The sequence below is a fragment of the Triplophysa rosa genome, linkage group LG18 (genome assembly GCF_024868665.1).
Source record: "Triplophysa rosa linkage group LG18, Trosa_1v2, whole genome shotgun sequence".
NCBI lineage: Eukaryota > Metazoa > Chordata > Actinopteri > Cypriniformes > Nemacheilidae > Triplophysa > Triplophysa rosa.
Window position 1 is genome coordinate 13,290,022 of NC_079907.1, and position 18,333 is coordinate 13,308,354.

The window sequence follows — 18,333 nt, forward strand, 5'->3', positions numbered from 1 at the left end:
CAAAGTTGTAGTTTAAGTTTTGGAGTAACTGTGTAATCCAGGAAAGAACAGTAATCATGCCAGTAGGATTCTTATCTGTTAACACTGGGATCATCTACTTTTGTCTGGCCAGAGGAGTCATTCATCAATGAGATGGATGCTAGTCTCTGGTCTTATTCGAACCTTTCGCTCTGCTGTAATCGGTCTGTCCTGGCAGTGGGAAATCGTGCTAAGGTTTCCCCTAGAACTACATTCCCATACCGTTGACATAGTGAGCGAGTCTTGCCCGAGTCCTGGATAAGGGAGCAAGGAACTAGAGCTCATGGGTTGTGATGAGCTGATAACATTTTCATTGACAGCTCCGCCTTATGGACGCAAGCCAGCATGACCTGAGGTGGCCTTAACTTGATGTTTCTGTTTTTTATTTTAAGTTGTGGTTCTTTATTTAGAAACTTGAGTTCTTAGATGTAGTAGCTGTTATTTGGTTGGTCACGGATGGTATGTTGGTTTTCTCTTCATACAGACTCTGGCTGTGGGCCCCAGCGAGGGGTCAGGTTTCCAACACGGTGCTAGTGAGAACCGAGCTGGCCTGGAGATACCTCAGTGCTTCTTGAGCTGCTCCCCAGAGCAAAGGATCTCTCCTCAAGTATCCCCCGTACCGCCCGTTCTTATAAATGGGCCACTAAATAAGGTAGACATAAATTAGTTCTCCTTTTATAATGAGTTGAAAAAGTGTTTTTGTTTTGTATCGCTGATCTGCATTGAGTGTTGATTTTCATTTTCAGCCCCAGTCCTCCTTCATCCAGCAGTCCTCAGCTTTCAACCAGGCACCCAAAAACAGAGAGCCACCCCGTTACGAGGAGGCTGTCAAACAAACCCGCAGCCTACAGAACCCCACACTTTCAGAGGTGATTTGCGTTTTTTATGCGTGCATGTACACTTTATAGCATCTGGGGTTGTTTGACCTTAAATCACCCCTATACCCCCCCACAAAAAAAACTAGTGTATTCATTTTATGTCATTTCAGTGTTGTAAAAATGAGATTTTAAGCAGAATGTCCCCCGGTTTTCTAGTCTTGTTCTCTGTTTTTTTTTTTTAAGTAATACAGTACATCAGGCTTAGGTGAGATTTAAAAATGTAGGTTGTTGTTTAATACAACATGTTTGTTGTATAAACGGGAACAGTGCTGATATTTTGACCCAAATCAAAGTTTTACAAAAAAAGTGAAAAATTAAATAATTAAATGTATTTATTTATCATTCATGTTGCCCTCCAGAGAAAAACAAATCTATTTTTTGGTGTCTTTTAAGTTCCCCTCCAAATAAAAAGACATCTATTTTTAATTGGTCATTTATGTTCCCTTGCAAAAAAAAGTTTTTTTGCTGTTGATCTGTTCCCAATAAATTCCAATAAAAGTTTTAGGTGATCTTAATTCACCTTTTTAAAATAATTTTACTTCTTTTATGATTATGATTAGATCAGACGTTTTTAATCCATTTTTTTTTTTAAATAAAGATTTAACATCTTATTTTTTAGTATAGAGAGGAACAGTGCAGACATTTTGCCTAAAATCTTATTTGTCTCTTTGTTTTTTACAGAACATGGAAAATTGTCTCAGAATGTTACAAATTATTTTATCTTCCTCTCTAAATTAAAAATCATCTGTTTTATATTGTCCATCTGTAGATTCCCACAGCGACAAGTCAACAGATGGATGATCTTTTTGACATTTTAATAGAAAGTGGAGGTGAGTTCTTCATATTTTTGAAGATATGGTTGATGTACACTATAGTCATATATTAATGTTTTTATTTAATATTACTTAATAAATGTGTTTGTCATTTATTTAATTATTTGTATTAACTTAATTTGCCCACACCTTTCAAAACATTCAGGAAAAAAAGAATAAAAACACAATAACCTGTAAAAGAGATGTTTATTTTCATGATAGTCCTCAAGCCGCCCCTCATTTTGTTTTCTGCAGAGATCACCCCCTTTAGTCAACAGGACCCTTCTGTGCCTAAGATGATGCCTGTCACCGCCAGTGTCATCACCCTGCCTATCAACACCGCCCTTTCCAGACCGCCCGCCCAGGTTCATATGGCACACCCGCCGGCTCTCATGGAGCCCATGCCCAGCCTGGCCTCCCTGGACTCTGACAACCAGCTGGAGGCCCTTCTAGAGGGCACGCTTGTCGGGGACCCAGAACCAGAGCAGAGGACTTTGGGCCTGTTGGACGAACTGCAAAACCAGATCCTGGAGCCGCCAAACTCGCCGATGGACACGTGCGAGCTGAGTTTCACCGACCCGCCCTTGCCTTCCTCCTCCCTCTCCTTCGGTCTGCAGGACACCATGGACAACATGGAGTGGCTGGATCTTACTACTATGCCCGGGCCCATAGGCGGACTCAACCCACTGGGCATCAACTCTGAATTCCTGGACACTCATGACCTGCAGCTACACTGGGACTAAGAGGATTCACTTTCTGTCCTTAAAACACATTTCTTCACTCGCACATCTCGCCTCAAAATACGCTGTCTGACTGGCGGTCTTGAAGTAATCAAAATGGGGATTTGTTTGTGTTCTTAAAGGGACAGTTCACCACCCTATTGTTTTTATTTTTCTTAGCCTTGTGTTCTTCTAAACCTGTTTGTTTCTTAAGTGTAACACAAAAGAACGTTGATGCTGCTGTCTTTTTATTTGACTGGTTTGAAACAGCATAAGGGTATGACATCATTTTTATTTTTGGGTGAACCATCTCTTTAAGGCCCACGATTGAGGTCGCGATTGGGTATGTGATCAACTTTCTTTGAGACAGCTTGCTGTATACTTAGGCCCGATTCACATTTCGCGTCTTTTCCGCGTGCATATTCGTTATTTTTAATGTAGACACATCTGCGCCGCATCGAGGAGGAAATAGTTCAACTTTGCGGAGTGCCGCGCGCACACCGCGGGTCATTTGAAGAGAGAAAGCGACACGGCTCGCGTTTTCTGCGCGGTTTTAGATGCGAAATGTAAATCGGGCCTTATGCTGTGGTTCTATTCACCATCTGTTCTTATTCACGTTAATGCTCTTGTTTGATGGGAATGGGCACAAAAGCGGGTTCTGCTGGCTTAATCCTGACTGTGCTCTCCTTTTCGTGCCACACTGAGAGGGAGCTACTTGGAGCAGATTGAATTTAGCTTTCTTGCTCATGTCGTGTTTGTTCACGTGCCATTGACATCGAATTGGTTTCGCAGTCAGTCTACAAGTATCACAACTAATTTGAACTGAGCCAAAAGTTGGCTTTGTTAGCACAAAATTGACAGTGACCTTGAGCAACATCACCATTATGTGTCCAGCCTTTCATTGTGAGTGTCTATAGAGGAGGAGATTGTCAGATTCATCCTTAGTTGTGACACCTCAGTCAAACTACATTTCCCAGAATCCCCAGTTTTAGCGCTGACTACATTAACAGCAACAGAAACCTAATGAAGATTAAATTATATTATTTAATTGTTTATTATTGTTTTTCATTAAAAATAAACACTTAGACAGTCTGCCTCTCTGTGGTTCTCTCTAAGGAGTTTGAATGACACATGGTTTGAGACCAGAGATGGACTGACTCTTGTTTTGTGAAGATGTTCTGCAAGCTTAAATGGAAACAGCAGTCGCTGACTTGGTTTGGCTTAGGATATTGCAGATATCATCTTTTTAGTCATAGCCACACAAGGAAATGACAACATAGACCAGTTTCCAACTTTAGCCAAGTAAAAGGAAAAATTTTGTGTGCAACAGACGATCAGTTCTTCCACTGTTGTTAAACAGTCTGAGACGAATCCAGTTTTGTGTAAATACTGAGAACATTTTTAAAGAAAAATAGAAACTACTTGTTGGATAGCCAACCCATTATTTGTGTGTATGTGAATTGTGAATCATTGTCTGTGTGTGAAAACGTTCGTCACATTCATAGAATGCTGTTTGTTTGACGTTTAATGACTCTATTAGTTTTGTGCGCCATACTGTATGTGTCTGTGTTTTTCAATGATTTGATATATGGTTTAATTTTAGCATAGTGTACTTTCTATTTTAAGTTCTCACTCGGTTTATTTTTGATGTCATGGAACAAAATGCTGAGAGACTCTTTTTGAGAAATGATGTAATTGAAGCCATCATAGTTCACACTAAATACAATGGCCTTTTCAATATGTATGAACGTCTGGGATTTTTGTACTGTCCAGCTGTTAGGAAATGCAAAACACTCTGGAGTTACGTAGCAGAAGTTGATCGGTTTAGACGGTTAAAGCTGTTACTGACGTCACACTGCATGTTATATGAGATTGGCAGCTTAAAGGATTAGTTCACCCAAAAATGAAAAAACGTTTTATCATTTACTCGCACTTATTCCAAACCTGTATGACTTTCTTTCTTCTGTAGTACACAAATGAAGATATTTTGAAGTATGTTGGAACCAAACAGCATTGGTGCCCATTGACTTCCATTGTATGGACACAAAACCACTGAGACATTTCTCAAAATATTTTCATATACAGGTTTTAATTGACATGGGGGTGAATTAAGGATAATTTAGGGGTGAACTATGCCTTTAAATCGTTTTTTGAGGGTGTCGGATAACAAAATTCAATTGTTTGTTTTTGTTTTGCTTTTCATGAGTCATCATGTAATGTCTTTATGTTTGTTTATATATATGTGTGTGTGCGTGCGTGCGAGAGTGTGTGTGTGTGTGTGTGTGTGAGTGTAGATCCATGTTTGTTTTGTGAGTGTCTGTGTGTGTGTGTGTATGCATGTTTGTTTGTTTATGTATGTGTGTATGTGTGGTCTGTTTTTTTTTTGTTCTGGAAAGAGTCCCAAAAGAAAAATGCCTACAGACGTTCCAAATGAAATATCTGTATAAATGAAATATCTGTATAAATGAAATATCTTTGCAGCATGTGAATAATCGACTCGATGTAATATCTTTCAGAGAAGCACATCCTTTTGTCATAGGTTTTTCTGTTTGTTGTTTTCAGAATTACATCTGTACTTATTTTTCATGTGCTATCTTTAGCCACCTCATGGAAAATTGTACCGTTTTATTTCCTGCTCTGGATGTATTTTTAACATTCACGTTCCTTTAAAGCAGGGGTGTCCAAAGTCAGTCCTGGAGGGCCGGTGTCCTGCAAAGTTTAGCTTCAACCCTAATCAAACGCACCTGAACAGCTAATCAAGGTCTCACAAAGCAGACTAGAAACTTCCAAACAGGTGTGTTGAGCCAAGTTGGAGCTAAACTCTTTAGGACAGTGGCCCTCCAGGACCGACATTGGACACCCCTGCTTTAAAGGGATAGTTTACCCCCGAAAAAATGCTGTCATAATTTACGCACCCTCAGGTTGTTCCAAACCTGTCTAAATTTCTTCGTTCTGCTGAACACAAAGGAAGATAATTGGAAGAATGTCAGTAACCAAACAGATGTCATCCCCCATGGACCCCCAAACATCTGTTTGGTTACTGACCAAACATCTTTCTTTGGGTTTAGCAGAACGAATACATTTTTACAAATTTGGAATAATCTGAGGATGAGTACATGATGACAGAATTTTCATTTTTTGTTGAACTATCCCTTTAAGCAAGGCAATACATGTTCACTGCCACTCACATCCATATGTGCAAGTTATGTTCGATCCAAAGGGAAATTGATCCGATTGTGTCGATTTATATTTTGTTTGTACAGCACTTTCATGCCGCAGTGATGAACGGTTCATCATGGATCAATCGCACGGCAGCAGAGCACCTTTACAGATGAGCTTTTATAAAAACTTTTATCAGCGGTTTTGCTTCTGTCGTCTGTCTGTCGTCATTAGCTCAGAGGCCTGAGAATTCATCGGCTGTGTTTTTAAGGCTTGGTACTGTTTGTTCTGCATATTGCCCAAATTGTGGCCTCTCCAGAAAAGAAAAAATGCCATGTGTACTGTAGCGTTAAGGACAGATCTAGTTAAAACACACATGTCCGTTTGGAGCCTGGTGTAATATATCATGTACACCTATGAAATGTCTATGAAATCTCAGATAAGTGAAAAATATTGAACACCGGCCCTACTAGTTTTCAACAATTGATGCTTCTTGTGTTTTAGGGCTTTAATGGCATTCAAACTAAACAGTTACCAAAGAGGCCAAATATTGTACTATGCTGTAATTTTGGGTGGTTAAGAGTCTGTTGAATTTTGTGAGAACTTCTTTCTTCTGGTGAGACAAAAAGAGGAATTGTGTCGATATAATAGCACTGTTATCGATATAAAAAGGACTGTTGGAGAGCAAAGCAATAAGTCAACAAACTTGTGTTTTATACACAGTGCTGTATTGTACATGGTATATGCAGTTGATCAGATATCAAAACATCAACTTGGTCTTACATCACTTATTTGCATGGATGTTTGTTTTAGCTGAGAACTGCAAACTTCTGCAAAATGTCAACGCTCAGCTGCTGTCAAGCTTAAGCGCAAGTTCTACTGTATCTAGCCCTTCCTTCAACAATGTCTGCTGGACTCATCTATATAACTGTCATGCCCTTTTTAAGGATATTAATGTATATTATCTATCAGTGGTGATGACACTGGGCAATATTTACTCCCACAAAGCGGGAGCTCAATCATCATTTGTATGCCATTTGTTTTGCACATTGTGTATATATTTGAATGGATGTAATACATATTTTTATACATGTTCGACGCCTCCATGAGCTCTAATTTGTGAATAGTTTTAAAGATACAGGTATATATATATATGCCATCATGTGTCAATGAGATGTATTGTGCAAATGCTGTCGTAGAGGATGTTTAAAATCTCTTAAATATACCAGAGGAATGACATGCAAAACGTGTCTGTTATTACTTTATTTGTGTCTTAAGAGACCTTTGTACATACAGTAAGAGAGTAAACTTTACACTTTAAACTTTACAAAAATGATGTATCTGTGCAAATGGTACCTGGGCTCTTGATGACTTTCAAGATTTATGGTAGAGTATATAAAATAATGATTAAAAGTCCTATAGGGTGTGTAGACGGTTGTTTTTTCCAGTTTGTATTTACCATGAATTCCCTTAAAATTTTCTATGGATTCTAGAAAGATTTTTTTTCACGTTTTTGGTAAGTAAAATATTATCTCTGGTTAACATTATACACTGTGTACATCTTTGCTGTAGTTTCGCAGCAGGTTTGCCAGCAACTTACTGTAGATTGAATTACTACTTAATACTTTCCTATTAGTGTTTTCAATTTGAGTTCATCTTTAATCAAAATAAAACACTTTGACATTTGAGATTCAAAATGAGCTATAAAGAGACTGGTCTCATCACTGGCACTGCACAGCAACACTGCAAAAAACGACATTCTTCCTAAGCAGTTTTGTTTTCTAGTAAAAATAGTTCAAACGTATTAAATTATGATACGTTATAACAAGAAAATGGACCTAAAATATTTAGTCTTGTTTAATGAATGAAAATATAAGAACTAGGTAAGTTTATGTTTAAAACAAAATTGTAAATAAAATCTACAGTATGTTACTGGCAAACCTGCCACAAAACTACAGCAAAGTTTTACAGTGTACATATAACTTCTATATATACGCATACATATATTTCTTTCATATCACAAAAATACATCAGATCATATTAATAAAATATAGTGATGCGTCGAATGTTAGCCTTAAAGTGTCGTATCAGTCATTTGCTCAGAGAGATGCAAACAGTGAAGGATCCTAGTGCTGACATACTGAATATCAGCATTTTTGGAAGGCCACTTCGCAAATTCAATAGAACAAGCTTTAAACCTCAATTTAAACTATTGAAGTTCTTTATAAAGTTTCCATTCAAGTCCTTTTTACTCACCACTTTTAACTTTGAAATTAAATTTTGCTTTGCGAGCGTTGGGCCCTGCATGTAAGGATCTGTACCATAGAAATATGGTTAAATAGTCAGTTGCTGAACCTGAGTACAGTTCCTTTTGTTTTTCCCGAACAGTCCCGTCCAAAGATTTTGGATAAAAATCCAGTTCCAGTCTTTTCTGGGGGACCTTCAGTCATACTGTCACAGACCAGGAACCAAATGACACCGTCTGTGCCTCAAAATCTATCTACATTACAGATTTTTTTGTGACAGGATGAGCACCTGTGAGAAACATCTCTAAAGCGTTTCATACAAAATGGGACCAGGCAGCACCCAGCTACACACCTACAGGAGCAGCACAATGAGAATATAAATATTTTCATAATAATTCATCTTAGTGCAATAGATATCACACATTTTAAAAGCTTACAGATGCTTTTACAGAGATTGTAATTGTTTTGGTACTTACCCAATCACAGATATGAGACAGCAAAACAGGAAAGCACTGCTGCCCAATTTGTAGTGAATCTCAGTGATGCCAATTTTTTGGCAGGAGGGGCACTTCACTGTTGCAGGGCCCGTGCCCAGATCATCAATGTCTATGGTCTTCTCTGGGGTCTCTGTGGAGGTGAAACACTAGTTAGTCCTTAACTTACTAAACAGAGTGCTATCTTTTGCTATATAGTGTTTTACCTGACTTTAAATTTTTTGGCTGTTCTTTGACAGGTTCTGGAGGTTTAGGTTGCTCTGTTACGGGCTCTGTAAAATGGGTCACGTAGAAGACTAGCTTGGTCACAGAGATTTGCTGTTTATGTATAATGTTGCATAGCATTACATTTACCTGGTTCTTCGTCTTCCACAAGAATATAGGTAGAAATTGTTTCAGTGGGAGAAAAGGGGAGAACATAGAATGCTTGCATTGAAGCTTTTCCATCTGTTTCCCCATCATTGCCAGGCTCTGGACACAAGACAATTAATGTTACATTTGAATATGTAAAACTAGATAGCCTACACAGACATATTTGTATTTAAAAATAGGGTCAATTGACTGAAATGTTTTTATATTAACTTTTGATCTGAAGTTACACTGCCTCACAATGTCATAGAAGAACCATTTTTGTATGAATGTTCCATAAGGAACCTTTCTGTTTCACAAAAGATTCTTTTGTAGTGGAAAAGGGTTCTTTAGATCAGGGGTACCCAACCTTTTTTACTTCAAGGCCCCCCACTGTATCAATAGTCAAAGTCCCCCCTCCCACTCACAAAAACTCTTCAGAGCTTGATATTAACTGGAAAAGTGTTTATTCAAAATAAAAATGGACAAATAATAAGAAATATCTGGGTTTTTGTTGTTTTAAAATGTAATTCAATGCTCATTTCATTAAATTATTAGTCATCCTGAGGCCCCCTTAGAAGTAAGCTGGGCCCCCCTGTTGAGAACCACTTATCTAGATGATAAAAAAGTAACACAACTTTGAGTTAATGCTGTAAATCTTAAATTTGAGTAAATTGAGTAAATCTAAATGTTTGAAATTAGTTATGTTGAAAAAAACTGTGTCAACATATTAATGTTTTGATTACTTGGACCGAATAATAAAGGAGAAGCAACCAACAAGTATAGAAAGCATCTCAGTGTTTAAAAAATCCCCTCAAGAAGCTGGTTGCATTTGCATCGTTACAAAAGCATGTATCTTTAAAGTATCTCTAAGGGTGAGGCAAAGGATGACAACACTGAAAATGCTAAAATAAACTGTTTTATTTATTTTGCATTTTCCCACAATATCATTCCAATAGTTGTTTTTGTGTTATATCATAGTCTTGAAAAGTTAATATCATTTAAAATGTGGGAAGATTTAATAAAGACTAAAAATATGTATAGCATATTTTTTTTGTCTTTGTCAGGAGGTTTACCTGTAAACTATATGTATATTTGGGTAGTTGACAAATAAATATGGTGTGACAGCAAAAAAAACCCTAACAATAAAGAAATTTCTCTTTTGCTATTTTATATTATAAATTACAAATTTTACTAACATAAATATATATTACTAATATTATTAATATAAAATAACATATTATTAACAGTTAATAGTTTGCTTACTAAATTTTTGCTAGGTCACACCATAGGACACATGTATTTGTCAACTACTTCTTATGTATGTACTTACACATACAGTACACAGTATGTTGTTAAATGAATATGAGCATGTGTAGTGTAGTATATGGTAACGGTGGGCTATCTCTGGTCTGTGTGTAGTATAGTAATTGTCTTTCTCAGATGTTTTACCTGTGGGTTGTACTGTTTTGGTGGGCACATTGGCAGGCACTGCCTGGGTCTTTTTATTTTTAAGAAGCTCCTTTTCTTTCTCCTCCAGGTTCTTCAACTCCTCCTCTATTCTTTCCACCTCTGACGGGCCCTCTTCGCTTGCAAGGGAACCTGAGGATACAAACTATGTAAATGAACAGCCAAATGATTATTTTCACTAACCAGTCAAACTAATCATGCACAGCCAGGGGCCAATTGCCTTGCAAAGCAGATACAACTTCTTTAGTATGAAGAGAAAGAGCGTGATTATTCTTCCAATCATTGTCTGCATTTTAAACAGTGCATACAACAATCCCATTTTAATGTCTAACAGTTTTGAATATCTCCAGCAAAACTAGTTCTTTTCTAAATGTGTAGTTCTTCATATAACCCACGTAAGCATTTTTACCATCTATTCTGTTGTTCTTCTTCTGGATCTCCTTTAGAAACTGGAGTCGGTTTTGGAGTTGTTGTCTTCTGAATAGGATGTTGTAAAGCTCGTCCTGTTGAGAGGACTGTGGCAGTACAGAGTTCATTGTACTGCTGCCCTAAAAACCAAATTACATATTTTACAACCGAATATGTAAATAATGAGTAAGAACTAAAAGACCTACTGTTATTTGACTTTTAAATAGCCAACTATATCCTGTTTATTTTTGTAAATATATACGCATACCGTTTACATATATTACTCAGTCAGGAATACTGGTTAGTTTCAAAAATATCTTTAAAAATGTATGACAATGGCCAAAAATGGTAAACATCTTATGTTTTAATTTTAGTGATCACTACATCAAAGCTGTTGCCATTTGTATGTTATTGATCCTCGAGAACAGTTGCCAATGATATTGCTGATAAACATTTAACCAGTGGTAAATGTTTTTGTTGTTTTATCTTTGAAAATGTAAATATTTTTTTCTAAAATGTGTTGTAATTGTTTTCACAAAAGCATCCTTGATATATAAACAATAAGAAATAATATAACTAAATATATCAACTAATTTATTTAGTTATCGTATAAATCAGACAATCGTCTGAACTAGCAGAGCTTATTTGAAAAGTGTTATCAGGTGTTATGAACATTTAGTCATGTCTGTTTATCATTCAATCAATTCTTGTATTATTGTGTGTCTCAATAAACACTTCTTGATCAGTATGTCACATTACCTATAGGCACTTGAATGCTGTCTTCGTTCTCGGTTAGAAACTGTCCAGTTTCAGTGCTGAAGAACACTGATCAGTTTGCTGCAATTTTTTTCCTCTCGTAGTACTTCAGCATTACTCCTGAAGATTAAATATTTTTCCTCTGTGCTGTCCTAAAATTCCCATGATCTCTTGACTTGGATCTTACGGCATCGTCCCCATGTTGGTGTCAAAAATACAAATAAATAAAATGTTTTTATATTTAAAAAAACACGGTCCTAGCTCCACAGTAAAGACTACGTTTACCTTTGTGGGAGCTGAGCAAGGCAAGATATGATTTCCATCGTGGTTTGAATGTATTTTCATAATCAAATTTCCAGTAAAGGTTGAATTGCTGACCGTCATTCTTACTGGTTCCTTCTACTTGTGTATGTGGGTTGGAGTGTGTAGGGGGGGGGGTAGTTTCTGTTTCTTTAAAATATATTATATATATATAGTTAATATATTTGGAGACCTTATAATAAATAAAGCTTCCACTATTTAAAAATAAGCAAGATCAGTTGTAAATATTGAAAAAGACAAATTTTTGTGATATAAAATTGCAGTATTTAATTTTGAATATCACGTCAGTTGGTATTAATATCATTGATTTAAATGCATTTTTACATGTCAGTTTTTAGTAATTTTATTAACACTTTCTGTTCCTTCCTCTGTCCTTCACCTCTAGAGGTCAGGCTTTCACACACAATGACATCCGAGCGTTCTGAAGAGCTCTGGACGGCTGGACAGTATCACAATGCGCAGTGTGTGTGAATTCTTCAGTTCTCCAAGTCTATCAAGGTGGTAAGCCATTCATAACTGAACTGAGAATAACTGTTAATTGCTTACATTTAAGAAAGAATCGAAGTTGAATTATATTTTGTACGTGTACAATTTTTTTTATAAATATTGTTTAGATTAAGTAATTGATGAAGTGTGGTCAGTTTGGTTCAATTTTACACTAATAAATGAACCTTTCAGATGTCACTGAATTTGTTGAGAATACACACTTAAAGGAAGCCACTTAAAGACTGGCTGAATTGTGCAAATTTCCACGGAAACAGGAAAATAGGATCGAGAATAGGCTATAGCATATAGGGTGGCCCCTCCCTCTTTTAAAAAAGTCAGTTGCATTTGGTTTACCTCACAGCCTGGAATATTTCAGAAGATGAAACGCAAAATGATGTCATAAATTGTTCATCTACGTATATTTAAATGCGATTTTTTGGTTTTGCCAGAATAAAGTATATGTTAGCGTTTTAGAGGGATGCAATGTGAGATATAGTTTAGAAGTCTGTGTATGCCGGGTATAGACCACTTCGGAAGACGTAAACAATGCTGGTCCAGAAGAACTTCTTGTTTCAGTTTTTAACACTGCTAAAATATTTGAACAAAAAACTGAACCAAAAATGTGAAATAATATTTTTAATATTTAATTAAACCTGTAAGATTTAAAAAATCAAAACAACTAAAAGTGAAACCCTAAGTGCTTCTGCATCAGTGTTTATATCTTTAAGTGGTCTATATATGTGAGGTAACACGTGTCTATGATTGTAAAAATACTGACAGCCACTTCCTGTTAAAGTGGAAGCAGCTGAAGTTAAGCTGTGAGTTACCAGTGAATATGACAGGCCTGCCACATGAGAGCTGGATTGCTGCACCCTCTCTCCATTTTTACACCGTTTTAGAAAACCCCACCTACTCCATGTTCCCTCTGATTCATCCTTTCTTTCTCTTATCTGTAAGATCGCACTATATCTCATATGAAGACTTGGGGGTCCAGTCCCTGCTGCAGGCACCTGTACCAAACGTGATCTAGGATGATGACATCACCGGGGGAGGAGCCTAAACAGGAACTCTGATAAAGGGAGGGTATCTGAAACCGTGGGCAAAGGAATGCAGAATAAAGGGTGTTATCCAATCACCGTCTGCACATATTGTTTCACTGCTCAAAGTTGCTGCAATTTTTTTCTGTCTGCGGAAACTTGAATCATTGATTAAACAACCATCAGTTGCTAGAAAAACAATGACTCGTTGCTTAATCATCACAACATGAAATTGTACTGATGAACTATGTGACACTGTCCTGTTTTATCAAGTCTGTGAATATTTTGAAAAAAATGTGTGTGTCAGACTGTGTGACAAAAAAAGTGTGAAGGGCCGTTGATCCTCAATATGCAAATGTGAATTTGATTATAAAAACAACGTGTTGGAGGGCAGTTGATCAGACTTTGTGGCTTCATGGCTACAGGGAGTGAGGAATCTCTGCAGATAATGCTGCGAGTCTGTGTATGTGTGTGTGCGCGGGTGGCAGCTGTGCTGATTTGTCTGTGACGTAGCTTTAATCTCCTGCAAGTCAGTACAGACACTCAGAGAGAAGAGGAGGGGAATGTGTGCATACTGTATGTGGGCACGGGGGAGGAGAAGAGCGGACAAATCAGATCTTCTACACCGGGTAAAGATGTACTGAACACTGCTTGCGTCTCTGCAGCTTTTATCCCAGTATGACCTGCTAGATAAAGTCTGGACAGCACGCTTTACACACAAACTCATACTGACTTAAAGTCCAGTGTGTCATTTTTTGGAGGATCTAAAATGCAATATAATATACATAACTATGTCCTCAGAGGTGTATAAAGACCTTACATAATGAAGCGTTGTGCTTTTATTACCTTAGAATGAGATATTTCTATGTACATACACCGCGGGGCCCCTTGCATGGAATTTGCCATGTTGTTTCTACAGTAGCCCTAAATGGACAAACTGCTCTACAGAGTTTCGTAAATACGTTATCTCCTTCGGCAAAGAAGCGAAAACGTGACAACATCTTAGTTCTGTGTCAGCCACCGTAGTGCTTCGAAAGGGAGGGGTTCAGTGAGTCCTTGGTTGCAATTCTCAACCACACCACTGCTAAATTTGGTACATTGGACCTTTAAGAGCTTCTTTACACAAAAAGGACATGAAAAGTTACAAATCAAGGTTGCATGAGTCATTGAGATTTCTCAATTTCTCTCTTAACAACTGTCAATTTGCTCATTGAGTGAATGCAAAATGTCTCATTCAGTTAATAACTTCTTGTCAGGGTGAGTACAGATTTACAGGCAAGGCTTGTGTTACACAAGAATGAGTCATATACAGGTTTTGAACAACATGAAAGAGAATAAATGATGACAGGATTTTTATTTTTGGGTGAACTAGATAATTTGCACTGTCTACTGATAAGGGCTCCATCTGACAATGTCTGGTTACCTGAAGCAGATCTCCATTCATCAATCAATTTACAGTGTTAATGCAGCAATCAGATCTCTCGCTCATTCTCGATTTCTGCTGACTCATGTCTAATTCTTTATTCTAGGCCGTACGGTGCCGGACATGTCCTGATAGACTTCTGGCTGCCGTAGCTCTGGAGTGGAAGTGTGCGTCATCCGATAGCAAACCTTTACTGATTCATTAAGCCCCTGCAGCCTTTTCCTACATCATCCGAAACCTTGTCGCAAACTCCTTTTCAAAATGCAGCACGAGTTTGCACTTAGCAGGAAGACATCTGCGCTGTCCTTCTCCCCTGCCATGCAGAACATTGTGCCCTGAACTGAGAGCTGTGCCAGTGATAAAACGGGAACAGAATGAAGGGCAAGCAAAGTGTACTACACAATGTTTACTGATACTGAGGTCAGAAATTAGCCAGCTAACGTGATGGATTTTTTTTTAAATTCTAGTTGCAAAGTGCCAAATGCACATAAAAGGTGTGATGAACTGGGCTTGTTAATTGTTTTATACTGTAGTATGAGGTCTACTTATGACATTCGCGTGGTTTTTACATTTAAAAACATCAAAATCAATAAGTAATAGGCTATTTTCCACCCGGGTTTTGAGGCCGGCCTGACAAACGATTGGTTTGACTTGGAAGTAAACGCCCACTGCTATGATTGGATTGCAGTTTGCGTAGTAAACTTAGTTGGAGCCTTCTGTGAATTTGGTTAGAGACGTAATGTAAGGTTACACATTGGCCCTATTCACACAAGATTAGTATTATCTGGGGACCTCGTGTGATTTAGAAATGACCTCCCCACATCTGTATTTCATGTGGCGCATTCGCACGGGATAAATGAAGCCTGTGATTTTACCCAAATTTACTGACTTATTTCCTGGATGTGATGGCAAGGCTTTGCGCAGAGTTTGTATAGTCTATAGTTGATTATATTTATGGAATGACCTGCCCGCTGCTACAAGATCAGCAGATTCTGTGGCCATCTTTAAGAATCATCTGAAAACACATCTCAACACCTGACTGATCAGTTCTGATTTCTATCTCTTCTCTACTCTTTAAAAAAAAAAAAAAAACACTTAGCTCTGTACACTGTGATAGGCTATGTGAGACCAATTTTCTTTTATTGCACTTATGCTTTTTGTTGTCCTTATGTTGTTCCAATTGCTTCCATTGTTTCCCTCATCTGTAAGTCGCTTTGGATAAAAGCATCTGCTAAATCAGTGGTTCCCAACCTTTTTTTGTCTGAGACCCCCTCTTTCCCAAAAAATATTTTAGGGCACCCTACACATATCTAATGATACTATCGCTCTTGTAAGCTTGCAGCAAGGATGACAAAAAATTGTTGTTTTCAAACAAACGGTATGTTTATTACTATAACCAGATATGTTTATGCACAAATAATAGCCTATATATAATATTTAAAATACAATAACCAAGTCATCAGTAGACCAGGAGGCCATTTGTAATTTAAAAATGTAAGCCTATAGGAGTAGCCTATAAATTGGCCTTATTTGAAATGCAACATCAAAAATATAAGTATTCACATTGGTGTGTAAGAAAAAAGAATGAATATAGGCTATTTCAAAATGACTGCTGTCTGGCACCTCAATACTTGCATGTTATTTGTGGGGCTTTATCAATCAGTGTGAGGATTGCTGCTGTAGTGAGTAATAATTCGGTCAATGCTCATTTGATCTCATGAAATTATCCAAAGTTTCAAAAATATTGTTTGCCGTCGTCGTGGTACGGAACTCTTTACAAAACAAAACAAAAAACGAACGTATGCCTGGAGTTGTGCCATTTTTGACACGTCGGTAGACTCGTCTATTTGAAGTGCGAAGTTATTACCACGAAATCGCGCAGAAAGCTGACCCCTCACATCTTCTGACATTGTTGCGATTCGACGTTTGACCGTATTATTTGATAATGGTATCTTAGCCAATTGTTTTGATTTATCCTCTCCAAATAATTCCTTGACAATCTCTGTTGCGCATGGCAAAATCAAAGTTTCTGCAATCGTATGCCCATTCTTTGCTTTGGCGATTTTTTCAGCAACTGTATACGATATTTTTTGAAGTTTGACTTCCCTCATCTCATTTTGGGAGTGTGTCAACTCTTTTGCCTTGCGCTCAAAAAATGTCCTGGGCTTGTCGCGGTATTGAGGATGAGTTGTCTGTAAATGTCTCATTAGTTTGGACGGCCTCATGCATTCGTTAGCAAGGACTTTGGCGCAGATAATGCACTGTAGCAGGGACTCTTTGCTACGAGAAAATGAAATAAAACCGTAGTTCAGGTAACTATCTTGGTATTTCCGGCATTTCGTATTTCCAGTATTGCTAGCACTGCTAAAACTGCGACACGAATTGGTGGGAGCTTCCACACCTGGGTTCAGTATGCCTGGGTCATTACTATCAGCTGCTGTAGGTGAAGCAGTGGGACTCGGTCGTTTTTGTGGAGGACGAATTACAAATTTGTCAATTTTTTGGTCAGCCAGGGAATCATGGATAAAATTAGCTAAAGTAATATGATCGTTCTCCTTAATGCTCACTGCTCAACACTTTTCAAAATATGACACGACCCACCACAGAGCTCGCTGAGGCCCCCTTGTGGGCAGGGACCCCCCTGTAGGGAACCGATGTGCTAAATGACTAAATGTAATGTAAATTTAGTTGTATGGTGTTTAATGATATCCGTACCTGTCAACATTTGAGCCCCGTGAACGCGAACCGGACATAAGATCACCGCAATCGCGAATATCAAATGTTACGAGAGTTTCCATGATAAATAAACAAACGGGAGACTCCCGGTAACTTACGGATATGACCCAGCACGCAAAATACCAAAACACTTCAAAACAGCCTCCATTATTTGCAGACGGTGGATAAAACCTTGAAAAATGATATATGAGCCCCCCAAATCACAGCGATCTCTAAAAAAGCAATAGTGACGCATAGTACAAATATGATAAGATTGCAGCGCCATTCCTATCGGATCCAATATTGGTGGCATTTTAATTTTAGTCTCTAAGCAAATTCATCGTCAACCTCTGCCTTGTTCACAACGGAATCCGCGGTAATGTTTTACCCACGTGAGCTGGAACCTCTTTAAAAATAAACTTCAACCAAGCATTACTAATGTCAGAATCCGAAGGAAGGTTATGCAGCGACTGTGTTCTACCACAACCAGGCATTGCTTGCTCGCTCTATCTGGTTCCGCGCAATTTGTGTTAATTCAGTACTGTCATGCGCGAACCAGTGGGAGGGGCTAGAGAAGTAGTCGTTGATATGTTTCTGTGGAGGCGGTGTTCAACCTATCTATGACATAGGTTATCTATCTGACTGATGTAATAAACAAGAGCGATTCAAACCCACTAAACAATGTCTCACAAAACAACACCCAATTGGAAAATTTACAATCAGGTTTTTCTAGATACCAAACATAGGTTCATGGTAGTAAGAAACAGTTATGTTTAATATATTTTCCCAATGCACTCACGATTGGTAGATTTGTTCATTAAGTTAATTTTGGATCCTCAGGGTCAAACAGGGAGAATGTCTGATGGCAAACATCAGCGTGAGTCTGTGTGAAAGAACATTACTGCATAAGAAGCCAGGCCAAGGTTCACCTTGCACACCATGTGAGCTAATTTCAGTACTTGGCCACAATTTGGTATCCAAGTCACACCCTGAAAACATATAAACACACAGAGCAAAGAACACGCAAACAATAGCGAAGTGGC

General features: G+C 37.9%; 2 protein-coding genes across 3 annotated transcripts in view; one reads left to right on the forward strand and one right to left on the reverse strand.

Annotated features, from left to right (window-relative positions):
* mrtfba (myocardin related transcription factor Ba) overlaps positions 1–6,681 on the forward strand; it is a 24,771-nt gene extending 18,090 nt beyond the window's left edge. The window contains exons 13-16 of the mRNA XM_057357752.1: positions 503–670; positions 765–887; positions 1,666–1,726; positions 1,964–6,681. Of these exons, the coding sequence (XP_057213735.1) occupies positions 503–670; positions 765–887; positions 1,666–1,726; positions 1,964–2,451 (840 nt within the window). The 3' untranslated portion in view covers positions 2,452–6,681. The remainder of the gene's footprint in view (positions 1–502; positions 671–764; positions 888–1,665; positions 1,727–1,963) is intronic.
* On the reverse strand, positions 4,768–11,597 carry LOC130568748 (lipopolysaccharide-induced tumor necrosis factor-alpha factor homolog). 2 transcript variants are annotated; one of them, XM_057357753.1, is made up of 7 exons: positions 11,312–11,597; positions 10,554–10,692; positions 10,127–10,276; positions 8,681–8,797; positions 8,533–8,598; positions 8,309–8,459; positions 4,768–8,184 (listed from the first exon to the last, which is right to left on the reverse strand). In XM_057357753.1, the coding sequence occupies exons 2-7, from the start codon at positions 10,678–10,680 to the stop codon at positions 8,076–8,078; spliced, it is 720 nt and encodes a 239-aa protein (XP_057213736.1). In that variant the 5' UTR covers positions 10,681–10,692; positions 11,312–11,597; the 3' UTR covers positions 4,768–8,075. The 2 variants fall into 2 exon arrangements, with proteins under 2 accessions (XP_057213736.1, XP_057213738.1); XM_057357755.1 differs by lacking the exon at positions 11,312–11,597 and having other exon boundaries at positions 10,554–10,714.
* Positions 11,598–18,333: the final 6,736 nt, after the last annotated feature.

What these genes read in the sequence shown, in the direction of transcription:
- LOC130568748 (XM_057357753.1), bottom strand. Translation starts at nt 10,680, where the DNA reads ATGAACTCTGTACTGCCACAGTCCTCTCAACAGGACGAGCTTTACAAC. An exon ending in GAAGAACAACAGAATAGATG is followed by an intron (nt 10,277 to 10,553) that starts GTAAAAATGCTT and finishes TTGTATCCTCAG; the next exon opens with GTTCCCTTGCAAGCGAAGAG. An exon ending in GCCAAAAAATTTAAAGTCAG is followed by an intron (nt 8,460 to 8,532) that starts GTAAAACACTAT and finishes TCACCTCCACAG; the next exon opens with AGACCCCAGAGAAGACCATA.